The sequence below is a fragment of the Orycteropus afer genome, unplaced genomic scaffold (genome assembly GCF_000298275.1).
Source record: "Orycteropus afer afer isolate SDZICR_OR568_19922 unplaced genomic scaffold, OryAfe1.0 scaffold00107, whole genome shotgun sequence".
In the NCBI taxonomy this organism is placed as follows: domain Eukaryota; kingdom Metazoa; phylum Chordata; class Mammalia; order Tubulidentata; family Orycteropodidae; genus Orycteropus; species Orycteropus afer.
In genome coordinates, this window is record NW_006921694.1 from 6,540,228 (window position 1) to 6,566,721 (window position 26,494).

General features: G+C 37.6%; 1 protein-coding gene across 1 annotated transcript in view; it reads left to right on the forward strand.

Moving 5' to 3' along the window:
• ZFYVE16 (zinc finger FYVE-type containing 16) overlaps positions 1 to 26,494 on the forward strand; it is a 48,729-nt gene that overhangs the window by 8,839 nt on the left and 13,396 nt on the right. The window contains exons 5-13 of the mRNA XM_007943464.2: positions 1,135 to 1,277; positions 3,149 to 3,524; positions 5,123 to 5,245; positions 5,939 to 6,094; positions 6,661 to 6,885; positions 11,426 to 11,508; positions 15,640 to 15,744; positions 16,082 to 16,229; positions 17,427 to 17,507. Coding sequence (XP_007941655.1) covers positions 1,135 to 1,277; positions 3,149 to 3,524; positions 5,123 to 5,245; positions 5,939 to 6,094; positions 6,661 to 6,885; positions 11,426 to 11,508; positions 15,640 to 15,744; positions 16,082 to 16,229; positions 17,427 to 17,507 — 1,440 coding nt within the window. The remainder of the gene's footprint in view (positions 1 to 1,134; positions 1,278 to 3,148; positions 3,525 to 5,122; positions 5,246 to 5,938; positions 6,095 to 6,660; positions 6,886 to 11,425; positions 11,509 to 15,639; positions 15,745 to 16,081; positions 16,230 to 17,426; positions 17,508 to 26,494) is intronic.

The window sequence follows — 26,494 nt, forward strand, 5'->3', positions numbered from 1 at the left end:
TGACATTGATTGCAATTCCCCACAATGTAACAGCTCTCTTCCCACTTCCTCATTACCTCTTCCCTGTGTCTTTCCCTCTTTAGCTGTCTCCCTGTACAAACACTGCCCTTCTGTTCTCCCATGATTGATTACTCCAAGGAGTGTATCTGCCTGATAACAAATGTTTGGCTGGAAGCCACAGGAGTGAGTTCAATTCTAGACATGTAGGGTGGCTAGGGGCCATTGTCTCAGGAATCTCACCAGGCTCTGTCAGACCAGCAAACCTGGTCTTTTTTTATGATCCTGTTTTATTTTAATGTCTCTTTCCATTTGTATATGTTTTATTTTGCTTCTCTGCCATTCTCAGTCTACTGCCCTTTTTACCCCTATGCCTTAGTCCCTAAATCTGTTGAGCTACACTCCACACTTGAAAGCTTAGCCTAAATAATGCAGGCTTTAAATCTGCCTCTGGTATCTTTAAAGTATACCCTCTCCTGTCTACTCTTTTTCTGAGTACCTCATTTTCAGGACCATCCCTGGTCTAATATACTGCCTTTGTGTGAATTAGAAAAAGACCTTCCAGCAGGGTAGATGAAAGACAAAAATCTATCTTTAGGCCTTTGCAGCCCTAAAAGTTGAGGCTCACCACTAAATAGCAACTTTGTGGGGTGGGAGAGGAAGTTTATCTTCCAGGTTGTAGTTGATAGCCCCCTCTGTACAGTAACATGTAGAACAATTCATTCACAGCAACCTGTTGATTTTCTGTTCACTGTATTTGTTTGAAAGGAGCCTTGGTGACTCATTGTTTAAATGCTTGGCTGCTAACTGAAAGCTTGGCAAGTCGAACCCACCAGCTGTTCCATGGGAGAAAGATGTGGCAGTCTGCTTCTGTAAAGATTCATGCCTTGGAAACCCTATAGAACACTTCTACTCTGTCCTACAGGGTCACCATGAAGCAGGATTACAGTGGGTTGGGTTTGGTTTTTGGGTACGTTTGTATGAACAGTGTACATCAAAGAGAGGTATAAAACTGGACCAAAAACTCTCAAGAGTATGACATTGAAAAAAGTTTTGAAAACATTTCCGGACCCATTTGGTATTAAATGATTGCAGTAGTGCCAAATTAAAATGTTTCACTTTTTCAACTGATTCTAGGATTGTGTTCCAAAGAACAGAAGAGAGTATGGTTTGCAGATGGTATATTGCCCAATGGTGAAGTTGCAGATACAACAAAATTATCATCTGGAAGTAAAAGATGTTCTGAAGATTTTAGTCCTCTCTTACCTGATAAGCCTTTGGTAAGAAATCTGAAGAATGGCCCATTAATTTAATATAATTTTATTTTATGGATAATTCCTTGTGTGATAGTTTGATATTAGCATACTTAACACTTTTTTCTTTTAATGCTTGAGCATTAAATGTAGAAGCATCAGCTTCTGCATTCAGTCTTGTGACTTTTTTTTTTTTTTTTTCATTAAATTGTATGAAGAAAATCTGGAGTACTCAGTGACTCTCTGGAAGGGTTTCAAGGACCCCAAAGATTTCCAGATCACATTTTGAGAATCATTAGTGCAGGGAAATAAACTGAGATTTAGTCATTTAATTTAGACTATTTGTTTAGTGATTTTCATACATTCAGGAAATTATCTGATGGTATTTTATGTTTGTATTTAACTAATTATAGAATCACAGTCTGTTCAGAACTCTCTTTGTAAAGTGCCAAAATACTCTTAGGGCAAGTATTAATACATGAATTAGGAAGGCTTTCATTTGTTAAATATTTACTGAGCCATCACTTTCTGTTAGGCACTCTGGTGGTGCGGTGGTTGACACATTAGGCTGCTAATGGAAAGACTGGTGGTTTGAACCCACCAGCTGCTCTGTGGGAGAAAGATGAGGCAAACTGCTTTCATAAAGATTTACAGCCTTAGCCTGGTGTAACCACTGAGACTATGGCCCCTAGCTGCCCTTCTGGTCTGGAATTGAACCCACAACTGTGGTTTCCACCCAAACAAAGTACAGGCATGTGAGTTAAACATTTACCTCAAGTAGACACACGCCCCGGAGAGAACAATCATGGGAGAAGGAAGGGCTGCTTATGCACAGGGAGATAGCTCAGGGTGCAGAAGAGTATGAAGGGATGGACACTGGGAGGAGGTAACTATGGGGAGGAAGTGGGAGGGGAGCTGCTGCATTGTAAATTTTGGTCAATGACATGAGACAAAGTATATGTGAACTGCTGTATGAAAAGTGAATTTACTCTGTAAATCTTCACCCAAATCCTAAAAAAAAAAAAAAAAAAAATATTTACAGCCTTAGAAGCATTACAAGTCAGTTCTTCTCTGTCATTTAATGGGTTGCTATGAGTTAGAATTGACTCAATGACATTGGTTTGGGTTTTCTGGGGTTTTTCTTCACTCTGTGTTAGTCACTTGATTGATCTTAGGTACACAACATTAGATTAGCTGGAAACCTACCTGCTCTATTGTAATTCACATACCACATATATGTACATTGTTCATCAGTAAGAGTTCATGATCTAGATTTTACAGGGAGCCATGGTTAAGGAAGATAAGTTTCTTAGCTAGGGCCCACCTTGATTGAGGATTTGATATTTTAACAAAATAAAAGTTCTGAACAGGTTAGTAGGTATTACTTGAGTTCATAAATGTTTCTCATTTAATGTTGATTCAAGTTTGGCCAGTCTAAAGAGAAAGGTATGTTATGGAAGCTGACTTGATGTGTAGTTTATTCCAGGTGGCTACTACTGTGAAATATATTTACTACTCTGCTTCCTAACTATACCTCTTTCACCTTGCCTGCCCAAGATTTTTTGGCTGTCATAAGTATGGCTTGAACTTAACTTGCTTGCCATTGTGTGATATGGTACGAGATTCTAAAGTTTTCTTTGCCTCATGTTTCTAGTGTGTAAAATTAAAGTCATTAATACCTCCTCAAGCATGTTATAACAGTAAAACTAAAATGCCTTATGCTTCTGAAGTTAAAGAAGCAACATGGTGCTATATCTTGGGTGGGAACCTGGACATAAGAATTTCTGACGCTATTTTATTTTTTATTTACTTTTATTAATAAGATATATGTGTCTGTATAGATCAAGATTTCACAGTTGAACAGAATGAACTTTTTTTTTTAATTCTGTATTTTATAGATGGTAAACACAGTGGATTATGCCCATTCTACTACAGTGGAAAAAGCAAATGAAATCGATATTACGAGAAATGAGATTATTCAAAATCCTATTTCTCAGGATCCATCTGTGGGAAAACTGCCTGTGAACCCTGGAACTGAAGAGTTACCTACTTCTGGTTCTTTTACACTAGAGGATAATGTTTTTGCAGAAATCGAACAACCATCTAGTCCTACTGGTGGTGTCTTAGTGAACAATAATTTATCTGTTGCTAGTATTTCAGATTATAAACTACTGTGTGGTATTGGCAAGTATGTTTCCAATAAGATTAGTCTTCTACCTAATGATGACTATAGCTTGCCCCCACTTTTGGCTGCCTCTGAAGAAAAAGAATCAGGTAGGATAGCACCTATTTAAATTTTAAAAAGAAATTGTGTGTGTGTGTGTGTGTGTGTGTATAGATACGTGTATGTATATACATATATGTATATATATTTTTAAGAATATGCTCGTTTTATTGGTTTTATATGAAATGCATTTTTTAAAAAAACTTAGTTTTGTTGTAATATGTACTATGGATGATCATTTTGGTTTATAAAAAGTCTTATATAAAATATTCTTCCAAAAATTTGGCTTTTGACCTCTAGCTCCATTGGGCTGGGAGCAGGAGGCAGAGCTGAAGCCCAAGGTTGAGGGGCTTTCACCCAACCCCTAGAGCCTGGCACTTTGAATTCCAACTTAAAGCCTCCAAACTGTAAGAGAATAAACTCTTGATTGTTCAAGCATAAAAAAAAAAATTGGCTTTTGAGTTGAATTGCATACAATCCATTTATCACATCTGAGCCTCAAAATCCAGTGTAATAGAGAAGCACATAGATTTTTAGCTCTGAAAAACATTTCTGTTGTATTAGAGTTTTGACTTCTGTCATTTTTTCAAACCAGTATGATACCTAAAGAAAAGAGGATAGGATTGAGAGCCAAGAATTTTAGTTACTCATTGTGCTACTGATTGCATATGACTTGAAACATGTTGTTAATCTTATTGAGCCTCAGTTTCTTCAGTAAAAAAAGAGAACCTACATAATCTCTAAAGTTCTTTTCAAGCTTGAGATTCTATGGTTAGTTCCCACCTCAGAGTGGTTCCCTAGGATGGGCTTTGCCATCCTAGGCATTATGGTGCATCTGCAATGTGAAATGGTTATGTTTTCTGCACAATTACGTGTAGGAAAATGAGGTTTAGGGTCTCTGTTCTGTCAGTAGCTATAGCGGCAAAAAATATCTTCAGCCCTGTTCTTTGCTTGCCATATGTATTTTCTTATTGATTGTCAAGATACATTTTTGCTACCTGTCTCTACAATACAGCATATGGCAACAAGCAGCATAGATAACTTGGTTCTAGACTACTTTCACAGAGTGTAAATTTCAGAAATTATACTGGGAGTGAGTGGCAAACAGAAGTCTACTTTACAAAAATGTTGTTTTAAGACTTTGAAGGTAGTAAAATTATGTAAATACACTGATCAGTTTAACTGGATTTATCAAATTATCAAGATTTATGTTACATAGGAATCCTGGTGGCATAGTGATTAAGCACTCAGCTGCTAACTGAAAGGTTGCTGGTTCAAACCTACCAGCTATTTCACATGAGAAAAATGTGACATTCTGCTTCTGTAAAGATTTACAGCCTTGGAAATGCTGTGGGACAATTCTACTCTGTCCTGTAGGGACTTGACAGCAACGTGTTTGTTTTTTTTTTTGTTTTATGTGTATTACAGGACTGGTATTTTTAGGTAGATAGAAAAGTAAAAATAAGTATATAGCAGTTTTCCAGTGTGTTGATTGATTTTATGAAACTTGTTGTTTGCTTTTGTTTTTTTAAATTTGATCAGGGACTGCTGGATTTATAAGTTTGTTTTCTCATTGTAAGCATATTTAACATGTTTTTCATCATATGTCCTATATTATCATAATTAGTATATTATTTTCACTATTTAGTGCCTGTAGTAGAAGAACATCCATCTCATGAGCAGATCGTTTTGCTTCTTGAAGGCGAAGGGTTTCGTCCTGTTACCTTTGTCCTAAATGCTAATCTACTTGTGAATGTCAAGTTAGTATTTTGTAAGTAACAATTCATCTTTTTTTGCCTAATTGGTAAACAGGATTTCTGAATTAATTACATCTTTCCATTAGATTTTGACAGACAACAGTGAAAATAAGCAACTTCAAATACTGTTTTTTCAGGTGGATAAAGCTACAAATAAATGTTGAAAGTTTATATTCAGTGGAACTTGAAATACGAGCTTTTGGATTTTTACTGCCACCTCTCAGTCAGTCCTAGGTTAAAGTCATGGGCTTATAGCTGAATTGTATTTTGGTGTGCATGACACAGTTGACTGATCTCTTGTAGCTTCTAAATAAATTGAAATTTGGTAATTGTGTAAATAGGAATTCTGGTTTAGCAGTAATAAGACAGTTTTAAAGTAAGTGCCATATGACCTAATTAAAAGTAAGGAAACACATAATCCTCATTAATGCATTTTAGCATCTCTCAGCTTTTCATTCTCTTGAGATGAACCTAATTCTTACCTACCATGTTTTAGTGTATTATTTTAAGTGTTATTTATTAATTACCCCTTAAGATAATCTTTATGCTTTATCTTTTTCACATTAGTCTTATATAGTTCAACTTAAAGCCTTTGTGTGTAGAACTCTGGAAAAAAGGAATTTTAAAAGTTTTGTTTCATGCAAGGGACAATTGTTTTTTAGTTAATATAAATTGACATTTATAGTTGTATGCTTTTATCACTTAAGATTCTTCAGACAAATATTGGTACTTCTCAACCAATGGATTACATGGCTTGGGACAGGCAGAAATTATTATTCTCTTGTTATGTTTGCCAAATGAAGATACTATTCCTAAAGATGTCTTCAAGCTATTTATCACCATATATAAGGATGCTCTAAAAGGTATAGTATTTTATTTTGAACTGTTCAGACTAGGGAAAGGATAAATTAGTAAAAGTATGCTTTTGGCTGTGCTAACTATATGAAAGATTATTTTGTGATGAGATTGCTGATTTCTTAAAGAATCATTCATCATTTTCAAGTTTTCTTAAATGTAGCATTTTAAATAATTAGTATCATTACACAGACTTATTTTGATTTTAAGATGGAAATATATTTGCCTTATTATATTTTTTAGTGCGTCTGTGTATATTTTACCTATCTGTATAAACTGAGGACATGGTCTAATTTTTCAGTTGGCCAAGCAGATGAAAAATTTTAAAATACCTATGGCTAGAAACATTTTCAGTTTTTGTTTATAATCCCCAGTCTTCAAGAATAACTGATCTTTGTGCCATAAGGTTTTCAATAGGTGCTTCTTCAAGAGTGGAAATAAGAAAAAAATTCTACATTGCTTTTACTTATGGAATAAGAATATTGTTATGGAATTTGACTATTGGGATATTCAAACTGAGAATGCCTCTTTAAAATATAACTACTTAAAATATTATTACTTATTTTATTTCTAGGAAAATATATAGAAAACTTGGACAATATTACCTTTACTGAGAGTTTTCTCAGTAGCAAAGATCATGGAGGATTCCTGTTTATTACACCTACTTTTCAGAAACTTGATGATCTCCCATTACCAAGTAATCCTTTTCTTTGTGGAATTCTTATCCAGAAGCTAGAGATTCCCTGGGCAAAGGTTTTTCCTATGCGTTTAATGTTGAGATTGGGTGCAGAATATAAAGGTAAGTTTTAGAATGATAAACTAAATTACATAGGTTCAGTATACTGAATATAAAATAAGAATTTTAGGCAATTCATTAAAATCAATTTCTGAATGGGTTAATAAAAAACCTACTGCAGTCAAGTCAGATCCGGCTCATAATGACCCTTTCTTCTGAGGAGTGGCTGGTGGGTTTGAACTGCCAGCCTTCTGGTTAGCAGTCAAATGCCTTAGGACTGCTTTTGTTACTGTGTGTTTTCAAAATTCCAAACCAACCTCCTTCTACGATCATATTAGTCTAGACCACCTTAGTATATCATAAACCTTGTAGATGTTCAGATATTATTATATTAACTTATCTCAGGTTTTTTTTTTTTTTAATTTCACAATAAAACAGAAAACTGACAGTTTAAGTTTTTGCTACAAGATTTCTTAAAAGCATGTAGTATAGGGACCTCAATTTTTATGTTGCCTACCTATTAAAAAAGAGAAAAGATTGATATTGTCAGAGATCTCATTTTATTTGGATCTCCATTCAACACCCATGGAAGCAGCAGTCAGGAAATCAGAGGTAGTATTGCTCTGGGCAAATCTGCTGCAAGAGACCTCTTTAAAATGTTAAGGAGCAAAGATGTTACTTTGAAGATCAAGGTGCACCTAAGCCAAGCCATGATATTTTCAGTCACCTCATATGCCTGTGAAAGCTAGACAGTGAATAAGGAAGACCGAAGAAGAGTTAATGCCTTTGAATCGTGGTGCTGGCAAAGAATACTGGACATACCATGGACTGCCAGAAGAACAAACATCTATCCTGGAAGACGCGCACCTTGAATGCTCCTTGGAAGCAAGAATGGCCAGACTTCATCTCACCTGCTTTGGTCTTGTTGTCAGAAGAAACTATTGCCTGGAGAAGGATTTCATGCATGGTAAAGTAGAGGATTAGCAAAAGAGGGGAAGACCTTCAAAGAGATGGATTGACACAGTGGCTGCAACAGTGGGCTCAACAGTAGTAAGGATTATGAGGCTGGCACAGGACCAGGCAATGTTTCATTCTGTTGTGCATAGAGTCTCTATGAGTCAGAGCCAACTCATCGGCACCTAGCAACAACATATTAAAAAGGCAGAGTATTGCCACGCACTTTGTCTGCATCATAAAGCCAAAGATAAAAGATTTTTGGATTATCAGTGCCAGTTCTTTTTGTTGCCATTGTTGTTATGTGCCATCGAGTCTGACCCGACTCCTAGCGACCCCTCCTTGGGTTTCCGAGGCGGTATCAGTATGGAAGTAGATTGCCCAACCTTCCTTCCAAGGAGTGGCTGGTGGCTTTGAACCTCCAGCCTTCTGGTTAGCAGTCAAGTGCCTTAGGCACTATGCTACCAGAGCGCCAGTTCTTTTTAGTTCCTGATTATAATCAATAGTTAACTATTTTTTGGGGAAGGAAATACTTAAAAAGGGGAGTTCTCATCTTTTCTAAGCTTGAGGTTCCTTATTCTTATTTTTTATCACCCAAAAGTGATAAAGACTGTACTGTTTATATATGTGTATATATGAGTGTGTGTGTATTTATATATCTACCCTTACAGAAGCAGAGATACTAAAACTATTTTAAGATAATGGTCCAGGTTTATGTATATCGTTATTTCTAAGTCAAAATTATTTCTAGTATTAAACTTTTGTCAATTCCTACCATTTCTTTATCCCTGACTTTTTTTTCAGGAAATAATACATTTATTTCATTGAAAAGTAATCACATCTAATGAAATTTTAGGTATTTAGATCTACTAAAATTCAATAGGTATTTTCCTGGAGGAAAGTTAAATGTAGGGAAATTATAAAAGTGAACATTACTATTGCAAAATGGACAAATTCAGTGAAAGAGAAATTTGTTTAAATATCTCAATATGGCAAATTTTAGTGAACTGTGATTTCAGGAGGATCCTTAGCATTTAGAGTATTTAAATATGTGATAGTATTAAGTTTATATAAAGTAAGAAAATTCAACTTTCACATTCTGTACTGTGTGACTCAAAAAGCTTAAAAATTCTATTCTGAGTCAGATGTTGGATGCATTCAGTCTAATATTTGTCTCTGATATTAATAAGTGAAGGCTATTTTATGGAAGGTTAGAGTAATACATTAGCTTCTCTGAAATCATCTGCAAATTTGTCTAGTATTTTGGCCAATATTACTTCTAGTAAGTCTGTTTTCTTTAAGCAGAACATAGGGAAATTATGGAGCAATATGAAGGACTTCCAAAATATCACAGGGGTTGGAATTACGAAGCTGTGATAGCTCTCATGGTGAGGAGGGCAAATCGCCAGTTATACATAGAAGTTAACCTACCTTAACTATTTTCTGAACTCTTTTATGTTCTGCTGAATTCTAGATAGACTAGTACTTTGACATTATTGATGCACATGCCTCAGTAGTGAACTTGAAACATGTATGTTTGTATTATAGAGGTAATGTAAATATGGAAAAGCTAATGGTAAAAGTTAGAGTCCCAAGACTAAGGACTGAAAATAACTCTCAAATTAGTAATTTTCAAACGGGAATTAACTTTTGTGTTAAGACCATTTGTTTGCATATCTTTAAATGTTGGAGTAGATAATTTGGAATCCCTTTGTAACTCTGACAGTATGTCAGTAAACTCCATAACCTGTTGAGGATAATGTTCAATATAAAACTACCTCTATCAAGTTGCAAAGGATGCTGCCATTTCATTCACATAAGGAATAGATGAAATCATCATTTACCTTAAACATTTCTTGTATCATTTTAATGTCCTTTAACTAATTTCTTAATATTTTTTTCTAGACCCTTTGTCCTCTGAATAATTTAATCTCTTTTTTAGAATTACAAAATATCTGAAGTATACAAGTACCCAGAATATCCTAGTATAGCAAGGCTGTGTGTTACTCTGTCTCAGTCTTTAAATAGATAATCAGGTTTTTAGTATTTTCTTAGAAAGTTAAGAAAGTATAGTAGGTTAAAATCAAAATCAAACCCACTGCCATCAGGTGAGTTCCAACTTATAGTGACCGAGAAGACAGAGTAGAACTGCCCCGTAGGGTTTCCAAGGCTGTAAATCTATGGAAGCATATTGTCTCATCTTTCTCCTGTGGAGTAGCTGGTAGGTTCAGACTGCCAGCCTTTTGATTAACAACCAAATCGCTTAACCACTGTGCCATCAGAGTTCTTATAATAGGTATTAGAAAGTTAATTTGATTATGAACTAAACCAAGAACTGTTTTAAATGTGTCTGCTTTTTATCATCATAGAAACAGCCTTGCTTCCCTTCTAGCATTGCATCTTTTTGTTCAAGCATTGATTGTTTCATCCATTTTATGTTTTCTTCAATTCCTTCAGTGCAGCTTGGACTTCTTCCTTTAATACCATTGGTTCTTGATCATTTGCTACCTCCTGAAATGGTTGAACTTTGACCAATTATTTTTTATTTGAATCCAAAGAGCAACTCTGTACTCCTTCCTTTTTCTTTTGATGCTTCCTATATCGTTCAGTATTTTGCCTATAGAACCCTTCAGTATTCCAGCTCAAGGCTTGAATTTTTTCTTCAGTTCTTGAGCTTGAGAAATGCCAAACGTCTTCTTCCCTTTTGATTTTCTAAATCCAGGTTTACACATTTCATTATAACATCTTACATTGTCTTTTGAGCTACCCTTTCTTTGAAATCTTTTGTTCAGAGTCTTTTTTTTTTTTTTTTTAATCAATTCTTCCATTTGCTTTAGCTATTCTCTATTTAAAAGCAAGTCTCAGAGTCTCCCTGATACCCATTTTGGTCTTTTCTTCCTTTTCTGTCTTTTTAATAACCTTTCGCTTTCTTCAAGGAGCTCTGGTGGCATAGTGCCTAAGGCATTTGACGGCTAACCAGAAAGCTGGCGGTTCAAACCCACCAGCCACTCCTTGGGAGGAAGATTGGACAATCTACTTCCATAGTGATACTGCCTCGGAAATTCAAGGAGTGTGGTTTTTGGATGTTCTTGATGTCAACCTACAACTCATCTGGTCTTCAGTCATTGGTGCTCAGTGTGTCAAATCTGTTCTTCAGATGGTCTCTAATTTCAAGTGGAATATAGTATTTTGGCTCTCATGGACTTGTTTCAATTTTCTTTAGCTTCATCTTAAACTTGCATATGAGCAGTTGATGGTCCCTTCCACATTCGGCCCCTTGCCTTGTTTTGACTGATGATATTGATCATCTCTTTGTACAGATATAGTTGACTTGATTCCTGTTTATTCCATCTGGTGAGGTCCAGGTAAATGGCTAAATAAGATAACGTGTACAAAGTTCTCAGCTCAATATAGCAAATAGTAGATGCACAGTGAAGGCCAGTGTCATCTTTCATTTCCCCAAGAACTGATTAGGTGATATTTAGCCTCAGTCCCAGTATAGGGTCTCAGTGTATACAATGGAGGATTGGTATTTCATAAGAGTTCTTTGGATTATTTGTTTCTTTGAAAAATGGGAATTAAAGGTACTAAATTCAACACTCTTTTTGGTTATTGTTGTCAGTAACCAGATTTCCTTTCTTATGTATAGAGTATCCTGCTCCTCTAACAAGTATCAGAGGCCGAAAACCTCTTTTTGGAGAAATAGGACACACTATTATGAACTTACTTGTTGTAAGTAATTGAAATATTTTGTTAAATATTTTTATACTCTAACTTAAGTTTATATAGCAAATTTCACACAGTCATATTTTCCTATTTTAATCTGGCTGGCATGTTTGGTATGTTGAAAGTTCATTTATAGTAAAATCCTAGTTCATTTAACATAAATGGGTTCTCTTTTTGACAAATTTTCAGAATATTATAGCTCCTTATTTATATGTAAGAGTACTGTGGTGGTTCAGAGATAGAATTCTTACATTCTGTGGTGGTCTGGGTTCATTTCCTGGCCAGTGCATCTCAAGTGTAGCCACTGTCTGTCTGTTAGCAGAGGCTTACGTGTTGCTATGATGCTGAACTGATTTCAGCAGAGCTTCCAGATTAAGGATAGTGATCTGCTTCTCAAAATCAGCCAGTGAAAACCCTATGTATGAGTCACAACAGTCCAACCCCATTTTGCATGAGGTTATCATGAGTTGAGGGCCAGCTTGTTGGCAGCTAACAACACAACAGTTTATGTGTGCCTGACTCTTAGTTGCCTTTTGGTTCATTCTGCTGAAGATCTTAAATATTTAGATAATGTGATACTACTACACCGTTATTGGAATTTTAGTAAAAGTGTTAATAAAGTCAGTTTTGTGAGTTTGAGCAAACTATGGCCATAATTTTTTCATTTGTAATATGATGGGTTGGATTAGATTATGTCTGAGATTTCCTTACACCTCTCATTTCTATATTTTGTATTTACCTGTTAATGCTAGTGTTATGACCCCAAAATATACGTGTTAGAAATCCTAACCCCTGTGCTTGCAGTTATAATCCCGTTTGGAAATGAGTTATCTTTGTTATGTTAATGAGGCAGAATTAGTGTAGGGTATATCTTGAGAAGGTTGGGCAATCCTACTTCCGTAGTGATACTGCCTCGGAAACCCAAGGAGGGGTCGCTATGAGTCGGGGCCGACTCGACGGCAAACAACAACAACAACAACAATATCTTGAGTCAGTCTCCTTTGAGGTTTAAAAGACAGTGAACAATTGAGCAGAGCAGAGCAGGGATGAGGGGAGAGAGGTGCCAGGACACATGAAGATCGCCCAGGAGCAGAAGCACAAAGAGACAAGGACCTCACATGAGAGCTGACAGAGAGAGAAAGCTTTTCCCTAGAGCCAGGACCCTAAATTTGGACTTCTAGTCTCCTAAGCTGTGACAAAATAAATTTCTGTTTGTCAAAGACATCCACTTGTATTTCTGTTATAGCAGCAGTAGATGACTAAGACAAATGGGGTGCCAGAAAAATGGGGTGCTGCTCTAACAGATACCTAAAATGTGGAAGCAGTTATAAAATTTAGTAATGAGTAGAATCTGGAAGCATTTAAGGTACCTAATAGTAAAAGACTAGATTGCCTCCAAGAAACTGCTGGTGGAGTTTTGCATGTCAAAGGCAATTCTAGCGAAGGTTCTGAAGGAAGTGAGGAGAGCTGTAACAGTAGAGACAGCACAGACAAGAAGCAGCAGCAGAGAAATGTTGGAAGCAGAACATGGAGACCAGTGTGAGATAGCTTTGGAGCCAACCCACAGAGTGAGAGAGTTGAGTGCCATCAATGGCTTCCTGGTGGAGGAGGGGTGCTTTGGGGCACTTGTCAACAGAGCTAGGCTTAACAACCCATGGAGTTAGAGAGCTGAGTGCCTTTGGGCTGAGGGTAATAGGTGAATGGACTGCTGTCAGGCACTTACCAGAACTTTGTAGCTAACACTTGCCTTAGCAGTATATAGGTAGGGCTGGCCCGAGAGACCAAGGGACCAGGAAGCAGAAGTAGAAGCTGATGAGACAAGGAGCACTAGAAGCAGCTACCTTGGTCTTAGGATAGAGCCACAACCTCTGAGGGCCCCTTCCCTGCTGGGTTTATGATCTCTGGGTTCTCAAAAGGGTAGGGTTGCAACCTCCTAGGTTTGAGAGAATCAGATCTTATGAATTTAATTCTGGAGTGTAGGGCTGCTGTTCATGAGTGCCAGGGGGATGGGGCTGGAGCTGCTACCGAAAACTGAGGGGCCAAGGCTGTCATGCCCAAGGGAAAGAAGAATAGGATTTGCCAAGGCCAAAGGAGTGAGATTGCCACTTAGGTGGAGAGTGGGGCTTCCCAAAGCCTAGGGAACAGAATTGCCATCCCTGTGAGCCTGGAAGGTGGAGATGAAGCCCGGGGCCAAGGGGCTTCCACTCTAGGGCATGGCTAACACCCAGAGTCTAGAGGGCATGACCACTGCCTAGATGGTCTCAGAGAACAGAGGATTATTTTCAATCCTTGAGAGCTAAATTGTTCTGCTGGGTTTTTTACTTTCTTGGCACCTATTATTCTTTTCTTGCATTTTTTCCATTTGTAATGGAAATGTCTACCTTCTGCCTATTCCACCATTGTACTTTGAAAGCAGATAATTTGTATTCTACATTTCACAGGCAGTTTAGACTTAGAGTTGATTTAAGATTTTTGGGATGACATGACAGGGTGAAAGTAGTTTACTTGTAGCAAGGACATGAATTTTTAGGGGCTCCAGGGTGGAATATCATGTCTTGAATCGTGACTCCCAAAAATGAGTCAGCTTGGCTGGGCCTTGATTCTTAGTGGTTTGGCAGTTGTATAATGATGTAACCATCCCTCATGATGTCATCAGCCAATCAGCTGTAAGGTGATTAGGGTGAAATTTACTACCGTTGTTGTTGTTGTTGTTGTTGTTGTTGTTATGTGCCGTCGAGTCAGCCCTGACTCATAGCGACCCCTCCTTGGGTTTCCAAGGCAGTATCACTACGGAAGTAGGATTGCCCAACCTTCCTTCCGAGGAGTGGCTGGTGGGTTTGAACCGCCAGCCTTCTGGTGAGCAGGCAAGTGTCTTAACCACTATGCTACCAGAGCTCCCTTACTCAGGTCATATTCCTGATCAAATATAGGGGGAGTTTCCCTGGAGTGTGGCCTGCATCACTGTTTATCTTACAAGAGATAAAAAGAGAAAGAAGAGAGCAGAGAGAGACCTTCTGGGTGGTAGTAAAAAGAGCCAGGAGCAGAGTTCCAATCCTGGACCCAGGAGAACACTGATATGAAGACATGTGGAGAGCTGTTAGGGACACCAGGCCTACAGATGAAAGGAAACAAGGACCTTGCTTGCCCTAGAGCTGACATAGAGAGAAAGCCTTTACTTAGAGTTAGGGCTCTGAATTTGGACTTCTACCCTCCTAAGTCCTTAATAGTATAATGTTAAAGAGGAAATATGTCACTTTGAGGACTAAGGTGTTCCTGACCCAAGCCATGGTATTTTCAGTCACCTCATATGAATGCAGAAGCTGTTCATTGAATAAGGAAAACCAGACAAGAATTGATGCCTTTGAATTATGATGTTGACAAAGAATATTGAATATACATCCCATGGTCTTCCAGAACAAACAAATCTGTCTCGGAAGTAGTATGGCCAGAAGGCTCCTTAGAAGCAAGTATAGCAAGACTGTTTTGCATACTTTGGTCATGTTATCAGGAAGCACCAGTCTCTGGAGAAGGACGTCATGCTTGGTAGAGGGTCAGCAGAAAAGAGGAAGACCCTTACGGAGATGGACTGACCCAGTGGCTGCAACAATGGGCCCAAACATAGCAATGATTGTGAGGATGGCACAGGACTGGGCAGTGTTTCATTCATACATGGGATCAGTATGAGTCAGAACAGGCTCAGCAGCACCTAACAACAGCAACAGCAACCTGTGAGAGAATGAATTTATGTCTGTTAAAGCCATCCACTTGTATTTCTGTTATAACAGCTAGATAACTAAGACACATAGTAAAGGATTTTGGTAGACTCACTTTCATTTTCACATGTTCATTTGAAGACCTTTTCTATTTTGAAAGATCTTTAACCATAAAGAGGTGTTCACTCCCAAATACCACAGAATTCTTCCTGAGAATGATAGTCTTTATAACTGAAGTATAGTAGCTAGAAAGATCAGTTGGTTTTCTTAAGCTGGTACTGGCTTTATGGAATGGAGTTTTGATGGTTATGTAGCAGAAACCTTAAACTGATGGGTGCTCTTAAAAAAAAAAAAAGTTTAACAAATTGGTAAATGCTCACGGGTAGTAGTTTAAAGTTTATGGAAATGCTATTATTTTATGTAGGACCTTCGAAATTACCAGTACACCTTGCATAATATAGATCAACTATTGATTCATATGGAAATGGGCAAAAGCTGCATAAAAATACCTCGGAAGAAATACAGTGATGTAAGTATAATTGCTTTTCTGAATTTTGAAGACAGTTGTTAAGCATTAGATTTCCTTAAAATTGTGTCAGATTTAGATTTTTTTTTTCATTTTTATATCAGACTATTTAATATGTAATGGGAAAAGAAAACATTTTTAAAATTTTAGAAATAGTTTCTTAATAAGGAATTTGTTTTTTCTGTTTTATTTTAAAACATTTGTATATGTCACATTGCAGAGAGTTATTCAGACCAAAATTTGATAATTATGAGGCTGATCAGGAATGTGACTTTCTGAATTACTGTAACCAATAAAGGCATAAAATGTATTGTTTCTAAGTAAATGTTTTCCCTCCCAGGTAATGAAAGTAATAAATTCTTCTAATGAGCATGTCATTAGCATTGGAGCAAGCTTTAGTACAGAAGCAGATTCTCATTTAGTCTGTGTACAGAATGATGGAGTTTATCAAACACAGGCCAACAGTGCAACTGGCCATCCTAGGAAAGGTGAGAATTATGATTCCTACTGCTAATTCATAAGACCACCCCAATTAATATAATTCCTTTCAATGGGGAAAAAAAGTCTATATGTATATATGTGTTATTTATTTGCTGAATTGACAGTGATAAGGTAATGTATGCTTTAAAATTTCCATTATCCAAATAAGCAAATTAAACCATTCCTTGTATTTGTGATACTCTCTTGGTGTACATCAGACTTCGAAGACTCTATTTATTTTGATATGCTCAGGCCTAGTACATTCTTGATGTTACCAGTTTCTTCATAGTCTTTCAGGGACGTTTTTGCTTGTTTGTATATTCGTGTCAATAACACGCACACATACTATTTCTTTTTCTTTTTTACTATTTTAAACAAAGCCATAACATTTGTTCTATTCTGTACCTTGCTTTTTTTTTTTTTCTTTTTTAGTTTATACATCTTGGAAATTATTCTGCATTAGAATATAAAGTTTAGGAAGGAGCCCTGGTGGCACAAGGGTTAAGTGTTCAGCTGCTAACTGAAAGAGCAGCAGTTTGAACCCACAAGTGGTTTCGCAAGAGAAAAGACCTGGCAATCTGCTCCTGTAAAGATTACAACCTAGAAACCCTATGGGGCCATTCTACTCTGTCATATAGGGACGGAGTTCAAATTGACTCAATGACATATAACAACAACAGTATGTGAAGAGCTTGTTCATTCCACATAGTTTTCCATTTTATATGTGTATATCATTTGACTGCCCTTTATTTATAGACATATTTATTACCATTTCTTGGGTATTTATAAAAATGTTACAATGTATAACCTTGTACACATTTGAACCTCTCCAGAGGATAAATTCCTAGAAGTGGAATTGCTGCATCAATGGATATGTGTTATTTGTAGTTGTACTAGGTATCATCAAATAGTCCTTCACAGAGATTGTCCTGATTTACATTCTCACCGGTAACGGATGTTTGATTTCCCATACTCTTACTGACAAAAGCTCAAACATTCCAAATAGTATAATTATTAGGTACAAACATTAACTTACTACTTTGCAATATTTTATCTTAATTTTATTTCCTTTGTTTTTTGGTTAGCTAGATCAAATGTAAGTAATATGGACATGACGTTATAGAGTACTTAAAATGTGCCATGCACATTTAATATATATAAAATGGTAGATTAAAACATAAGTAGTTGTTGTATTTTTTAATCAGTGACAGGTGCAAGTTTTGTGGTATTCAATGGAGCTCTGAAAACATCTTCAGGATTTCTTGCTAAGTCCAGCATAGTTGAAGGTATGAGTTTCATGTTTAACATTGTTTTAATGTGAAGTTATTTTTATGATACCTTTTAAAAATATATTTGGGACTTGAAAGAGTATATGTGAGTTATAAAACGTGTAAAAGTGTTTATCTTTGTTGTCCGTACCTCCTGTCCACCTCTCTGTGTCTTTTTTTTCCTTAGTGGTATTGTGGTTGTCACTCACATTTGTTATAATAATACATTGTTCTGGCACACATATATACAGAATAAAAAGAAATTAAGCAAGAGAATGAGAAACACAGTATTCAGAATAATAGTTAATTCCTGAGGAGGGAAAGAAGGAAGCACATTGTTGTTGTTACTGCTGTCACTCATAGCAACTCTGTAACAGAAACACTGCCTGGTCCTGTACCATCTTCCCAACCATGGGAGATCAGAAGGGCAGTATTTACACAGGGAGATAGCTCAGAGGGCAGGAATGCATAGGAAAGAAGGACACAGGGAAAAGGTTACCACAGGAAGGAAGTGGGAAGAGAGTTGTTCCATTATGGGGATTTCAGTCAATGTCATGAAACAAAATGTGTGTGAACTGTTGTATGGAAGATGAATTTGCTCTGTAAATTTTCATCCAAATCACAAATTAAAAAAATGTGTTGTTTATTTATGCTTATTTAAGATATTTATAAAAGTGGTATCATTCTTCATATAGTCATATGAAACTTACTATTTTCACACAAGATTGTATTTCTGAGATGTAAGTATGTTTTGTCTGCAACTGTAATTTCTTCATTTTCAGTGCTATTTTGTTGTTGGTTGCCATCGAGTTGATCAATGCTATTAAATGTTTTATTTGTGAATGTATGACAGTTTATCTGTCTCTTGATCATGAGCATCTGGATTGTTTCTTGTTTTTTGCTATTATGAACAGTGGTGCTAGTAACCTTAAATATGTATAGAATAGGGCACACGTCCAAGAAGTTTTTTAGAGCATCTATTCAGGAGTGAAATTCCTGGGCCAATGGTTAAGTAAATGTTCAACTTAAGAAGATTTTGCTAACTTATTTATCTAAGCAGTGTGCTCATTTATTCTATGCTAAAGGGGCAGGGAGGCGGCATCTTCTCACCTCCTCTAACTCTACAAGAAGAGGACAGACTCCTCAACATCAGCAGCCCAACGCCTGTTCTTATGAGGCTAGACATGCTGCCACCCTCCAGCCCTCTTAGCAGCCTTGACACCAAAAATCCCTCCCACGGCACCCACCACCTCTCTGCTGGGTTCAGTAATTCGCTGCAGTGGCCACACACAACTTACAGATTATGGGGTTTATTATGAAATCAACAGGCTACAATTCTTCAAATTCAGGAATGCACTCAGGATACACTTCTTCGGTCAGGACAGTCTCCCCTCTGCTGTGCCCTTAGAAAGACCTCTCTGGCCCTTGGCCTCTCAGCCTCTGCTTCTGTGGGCCAGGTAAGCCTGCCACTCTGTCTTGTTCCTCTTAGTTCCACTGCCACTGTCTCTCAGCTGGGCATCTCTCTTAACAGCTCATTTCTTTCTCAGCAGTGTGTGTTTCTCTCAGCTTTGGGTGTCTGTCTCAGCAGCACATCTCTCTCAGTCAGCAGTGAGAGCTTCCTTTCTGGCTGTAGGAGGGCTCATTTTAAGCCTGGCAGAGTGGCAAAACTAACCAATCCCAACATCAGAATTCTACACACCTGAGAGTGAACTTCCCAGAGGATTATTTCCTGCTGCTTTAACAGAAATACTCCAGGTGGATAACTTTAACAATCAGGACTTTAAATTGCATAATCCCACCCAGTAATCTGGTGGGAGTTACAAAGCCTATGGCTGGAAAAGCCATACCATGTAATTTACTACACTGCATACTACCACCATAATAAAATTTCCCGTTGACGTACATGCTGTTCAAATGTGGTATTGTTGAACTACGTAATTTATGCGAATCAGGTAGATGTCTCTAAATTTAGTCATAATTTGTTCCTCTAGTCCTCGTTGGGAATCTCTGGGTGGTGCACATGGTTAAAGTACTTGGCTGCTAAAAGGTGGGAGGTTCAAGTTGACCTACAGGCACAGAAGAAAGGCCTGGTGATGATCTACTACCAAAAAAACCATTGAAAACCCTGTGGAGTACAGTTCTCCTTGGGCAGGGTCACCATGAGTTTGAATCAATTTGAGGGCAACAGTGTTCTTCCTTTACTGGCGTTGTTTGTGTTAAATAGATAATTTCTAATTCACTATTTGAATTCACTTGTCGTTTCCATTTTTTTAAAGTTATTTTCTTAGTGGGTACCATGAAGATTACAATTAACATAACAATATACTTCTGATGAATGCCAATTTAATTTCAGTAGTAAAAAATTTTTTTGCTCCTGTATAGCTTCATTCCCTCTCCCCATTATTTGATTGTTGTTACCATACAAATAACATCTTTATGCTTTATGTATCCATCTACACAGACTGATCATTACTGCATTATGCAGTTGTCTTTTAAATCAGATAGGAGGAAAGAAAAGAGTTACAAACAAAAGTACATTAATGTTGTCTTATATATTTAGGTGTAATTAATTACCTTACTGGTTTTCTTTGTTTCTTCATGTGGATTTGAGTTAGTCTTTTTTCTTGTTGTTATATGCCATCAAATCGGACCGGACTCATAGTGACCCCTCCTTGGGTTTCCAAGGCGGTATCACTACAGAAGTAGATTGCCCAACCTTCTTTCCGAGGAGTGGATGGTGGGTTTGAACTGCCAGCCTTCTGGTTAGCAGTCAAGTGCCTTAGGCACTACACTACCAGAGTCTAGTGTCCTTTTATTTCAGCGTGAAGGCTTACTTTAGTATTTTCTGTAGGGCAGGTTTGCTACCAGTGAATTCTTAGTTTTTCTTTATCTGGGAATTTCTTAATTTTGCCTTGTTTTTTTTTTAATGTAATTTGGGTGAAAGTTTACAGAGCAAATTTATCTTCCATACAGCAGTTCACATATACTTTGTCTCATAACATTGACTATAATCTCCCACAGTGCAACAGTTCTCCTCCCACTTTCTCCCCAGAGCCACCTCTTCCCTGTGTCCTTCGCTCCCATGCACTCCTGCCTCCCCAAGCTGTCTCCCTGTGCATACACAGCCCTTCTTTTCTCCCATGATTGATCTCTTTAAGGAGTGTATCTACCTGATGTAAATGTTCCACTCATATGCCTGTCTTGTTTGGCTGGAGGCCACAGGAGTGGGTTCAATTCCAGACCTGAAGGGCAGCTAGGAGCCATAGTCTGAGAGATTCCACCAGGCTTTATCAGGCCAGCAAACCTAGTCCTTTTTTTTTTTTTCTGATTTTGAATTTTGTTTCACATTGTTCTCCCACTCTATCCAGGATCTCCTACATAGATCGTGGATAGGTTGATAGTCAACCACTTTCGGTTGACAGTGGTAGCTGGGCAGCATCTAGTTCTTCTGGCCTCATAGTCATATATTACCTTCATTTTTTGAAGGATACTTTTTGCTGGGTATAGAAGTCCTGGTCAACAGTCTTTTTATTTCAGCACATTGAATATGTCATTTCACTGTCATGTGTTAAGAAGTGAGCTGTTAATTTTATTCAGGATCTCTTGTACGTAATAAGTTTCTTCTTTGTTGCTGGTTTCATGATTCTCTCTTTGGCTCTTGGTAGGTTGAATATGATGTAGCTAGTGTGGATCTCTTTGACTTTGCCATACTAGGAGTTCTTGGAGCTTCTTGGATATGTAGATTAATGTTTTTCATTACATTTGGGAAGTTTTCTGCCATTTTTTCAAATATTCTCTCTGCTTTCTTTCATTGCTGTACCTTTTATACCTTATTTTAGACTAAACTATTTTTGTTATTCAGCTTAATTTTTTTCTATTTCCTTAACCTTATCACTTTTTATAATATTTGTATACTGTATATTTATGCAGATAATATGTGCCTTCTGTGTTTGTCAGCCATGCCCTCTCCCCACAAGGTATTTTTGTAAGCACTGCTATGCAATTTTTTTTTAACATGTTGCTCTAGGGCTAACGATATGCATTCTTAATTTATTGGATCTACTTAGGATCAATATTGTACCATTTCATTCCTTACCTTAACCTTTGTCACTTCTCATGTCCCACCTCACACTTCCAATTTCCCATTTTATACCTTTAACTTCACACTTCACACAGATGTAATAACCTTATTCAAGGTTGTTACATATTACAAGGTATTACATATTATTATATACTATAATATTATGTATTATTATTTTGAGATATATTACATATTATACATATGTATAAGGCATGTATACCTTATACATAGTTATGACTCCGTTTACGTACCTCCCATCCCTTTATACTACCATGACTTTTATGTTGGCTTGCAGTGTTACAATTTTTGCTTTAACCAGTCATTTAAGGAAATGATGGAAATACATTTCTTTTCTTCTAATAGATTAAGGTGTTCTTCTGGTATCATTTTCCTTCAGCTTGAAGAACATCCATTAACATTTTTCTTAGTATAAGTTTTGTGACTTTCCTTCGTTTATCTGAAACTGTAATTGTTTCTTTCTGACTTTTGAAGTATACTTTTACTAGAACTCTGATTTGAAAGTTGTTTTTTTCTCTCGTAGCATTTTAAAGATATCATTTAATTGTCTGCTGGTCTCCACTTTCTGTAATAAAAATCAGCCATATTTGTTTTGTTCTGTTTATCATGCCCTTTTTCTTAGCCTGTTTTCAAGGTATCCTCTTCATCTTTGGTTTTCACCAGTTCAGTTATGGTGTTCTGATTATTTAATGATCAGAACATGGAATGTCTTAAGTGTGTATCTGGGAAAATTGGAAGTTGTCAAAAATGAAATGGAACGTATAAAGATCAATATCCTAGGGATTGTTGTTGTGTTGTTGTTATGTGCCGTTGAGGATTAGTGAGCTGAAATGTACTGCTTTTGGCCATTTTGAATCAGACAAACTGTATGATCTACTCTTCCGGGAATAAATTGAAGAGGAATAGTATGGCACTCATTGTCACAAAGACTGTTCAGAGGTCTGTCCTGAAATACAGTGCTGTCATTAGTCAGGATAATAGCCATCCACCTACAACAAAGAGCAGTCAATACTACTGTTAATCAAATCTGTGCACCAATCACCAAAGCCAAAGATGAGGAAATTGAAGATTTCTGCCAGCTTCTGCAGTCTGGAATTGAAATTGCAAACATGCAATCAAGATGTGTTGATTATCACTGGTGAGTGGAATGCAAAAGTTGGAAACAAAGAATTGTTACCAGTAGTTGGAAAATAAGGTCTTGGTGATAGAAATAACACTGGAGATCACATGATAGAATTTTGCAAGACCAATGACTTATTCATTGCAGATACCATTTTTCAACAACATAGACGATGGTATACATGTGGACTTCATCAGATGGAACACACAGGAATCACATTGACTATATCCGTGGCAAGATGCAGTGGAGAAATTCAGTATCTTCAGCCAAAACAAGGCCAGGAGCTGACTGTGGAACAGACCATCAACTGCTCATATGCAAGTTCAAGTTCAAGTTGAAGACAATTAAAAGGAGTCTATGAGAGCCAAAATATGACCTTGATAATATCCCTCCTGAATTCAGAGACCATCTAAAGAACAGATTTGGTACATTGAATACCAGTGACCGAAAACCAGAGGAATTGTGGGATGACATCAAGAATATCATCCATGAAGAAAGCAAGAGGTCATTAAAAAGACAAGAAAGAAAGAAAAGACCAAAATGGATGTCAGAAGAGACTTTGAAACTTCCCTTTGAATGGAGAGTAGCTAAAGCAAATGACGACAAGATAGAAGAGCTGAACAGAAGATTTCAAAGGGCAGCTCAAGAAGACAAAGCCAATTATTATAGCGAACTGTGCAAAGAACCTGGAGTTAGCAAACCAGAAGGGAAGAACATGCTCGGCATTTCTCAAGCTGAAAGAACTTTGGAAAAAATTTAGGCCTCAAGTTACAATATTGAGAGATTCTATGGGCAAAATATTGAGTGATACAAGAAACATTTTAAAAAGATGAAAGGAATAAACAGTCACTGTACCAAAAAAGAATTGGTAGATGTTCATCCACTTCAGGAGGTGGCATATGACCAAGAACCAATGGTACTAAAGGAAGAAGTCGAAGCTGCACTGAAGGAATTGACAAAGAACAAGGCTCCAGGAATTGACACAATACCCATTGAGACATTTCAACAAACAGATGCCCCGCTGGAGGCAATCGCTCGGTTATGCCAAGAGATTTGGAAAACAGCTACCTGGCCAACTGACTGGAAGAGATCCATATTTGTACCCTTTCCAATGAAAGGTTGTCTCACAGAATGTGGAATTTACTGAGCAATATTATTAATATCACATATAAGTAAAATTTTGCTGAAGATAACTAAAAACGGTTGCAGCAACATATTGACAAGGAACTTCCAGAAATGCAAGCTGGATTCAAAAGAGGATGTGGAATGAGGGATATCATTGCTGATGTCAGATGGATCTTGGCTGAAAGCAAAGAATTCCAGAAAGATGTTTACTTATGTTTTATTGACTATGCAAAAGCATTTGATTGTGTGGCTCATAACAAATTATGGATAACATTGAGAAGAATGAGAATTCCAGAACAGTTGATTGTACTCAGGACGAACCTGTACATAGATCAGGAGGCTTTTGTTCAGACAGAACAGAGGCATACTGCATGGTTTAAAATCGGGAAGGGAGTGCATCAGGGTTGTATCCTTTCACCATACTTAATCAGTTTGTATGCTGAGCATATAATCCAAGAAGCTGGATTATATGAAGAGGAGCATGGCATCAGGATTGGAGGTAGACTCATTAGCAACCTGTGATATGCAGATGACACAACGTTGCTTGCTGAAAGTGAGGATGACTTGAAGCACTTACTGATGAAGGTTAAGACTACAGTCCGCAGTGTGGATTGTTGTTTGCTGTCGAGTCAGACCAGACTCAAAGCGACCTCTCCTTGGATTTCCGAGGTGGTATCCCTACGGAAGTAGATTGGCCACCTTCCTTCCGAGGAGTGGCTGGTGGGTTTGAACCACCAGCCTTCTGGTTAGCAGTCAAGTGCCTTAGGAACTATTCTACCAGCGCAGTATGGATTACACCTAAATATTAAGAAAACAAAAATCTTCACAACTGGTCCAATAAACAGCTTCATGATGGATGGAGGAAAGATTGAAGTTGTCAAGGACTCCGTATTACTTGGTTCTACAATCAACACCAGTGGAGGCAGCCATCAAGATATCAGACGACATTTGCATTGGGAAAATCTGATGCAAAAGACCTTTCAAGTGATGAAGAGCAAAGATGTCTCTTTGAAGACTAAGGTGCGCCTAACCCAAGCCATGGTATTTTCAATCACCTCTTATGCATGTGAGAGCTGGACAGTGGATAAAGAAGACCAAAGAAGAGTTGATGCTTTTGAGTTGTGGTGTTGGAGAAAAATGCTAAGAGTGCCATGGTCTGCTAAAAGAACTAACATCTGTCCTGGAAGAAGTGCAGCCGGAATGCTTCTTGGAAGCGAGAATGGCCAGACTTCGTCTCACCTACTTTGGTCATGTTGTCAGAAGGAACCGTTCCCTGGAGAAGGATATCATGCTCGGAAAAGTAGAGGATCAACTAAAAAAGGGAATGCCCTCAACGAGATAGATTGACACAGTAGCTGCCATAATGGTGTTCTGGTTACCTAGTGCCGCTCTGACAAGAATATACCACAAATGGGATGGCCTTAACAAACAGGAGTTTATTATCTTACAGTTTGGAGGCTTTAAGTCCAAGTTCAAAGTGTCAGGCTCTAGGGGTTGGGTGAAAGCCCCTCAGCCTTGGGTCCAGCTCTGCCTCCTGCTCCCAGCCCACTGAAGCTAGAGGTGTTTCTTCACTTAGCTGCTGGCTGCTGAGGCTGAGGCTGAGAAGCCCCAAGGTTGATAAATAAAAAGGCACAGTCCTGATGTTACCAAACCACATGACAGGCCATTAACTTAAGTCCATTTAAGTCCCAAGGTTGGCAGAGCATGGCAGGCTGCTGAACAACAACACAGCTACATGCAGGGTCCAAGCATGCCATAGACTAGAGACCATTCCCAAAGCTGCTGCTTTATATATGGAAAGCAGACCACATATCCAAAGCAGCTACTCAGCTGCTTGTGGTAGATCCCATCATTGAGTTGATTGCCAGTCTCATCATGGGGAATAACTACCACCAGCTGCCCAGCCACTCAACCAGGCCCGGCCAAGTTGACACTTGACAAACATAACCACCACAAATGGGCTCAGATACAGCAAGGATCGTGAGGCTGGCACAGGACTGGGCAATGTTTCGTTCTGCTTTGCATAGGGTCACTGTGAGTTAAAGACGACTCAACGGCCCCTAACAACAACAGCAATTGTGCTATACTTCTATGTTGTTTTCTTTGTATCTATCGTTTCCTTTTTGGTGCTTATTGAGCTTCTTAAATATGTGTATGAATATTTTAGTCAAATTTGAGGTATTATTTTACTCTTATTTCTTCAAATATTTCTTTCTGTCCTAATTTCTATTCTCTTTCTGCATATATGTTAGATTGTTTATTATCTTCCCAGTTGTCCTTGAGACTCTTGTTCCTTGTTCTTCACTCTTTTTCCTCTACATTCTTCAGATTGGATAATTTTTATTGTTCTTCCTGTTCGTCCTTTTGCCATTGGCAATCTACTCTTAAGCCTACTCACTGAGGTTTATATTTCATTCTATTGCAGTCTTCCGTTCTAAAATTTCCTTTTGTTTCTTTTTCCACTTTCTTTTTCTCTGTTAAATTGAAATCCACTCATTCATTTAGCCAGTATTTGCTTTTCAATCTTTGAATGTTTTTCTTTGGGTCTTTGATATGTTTCTAATGTTGTTGTTGTTAAGTGCCGTTGAGTCGTTTCCGACTCATAGCGACCCCATGCACAGCAGAACGAAACACTGACCGATCCCGCGCCAGCCCCACAAT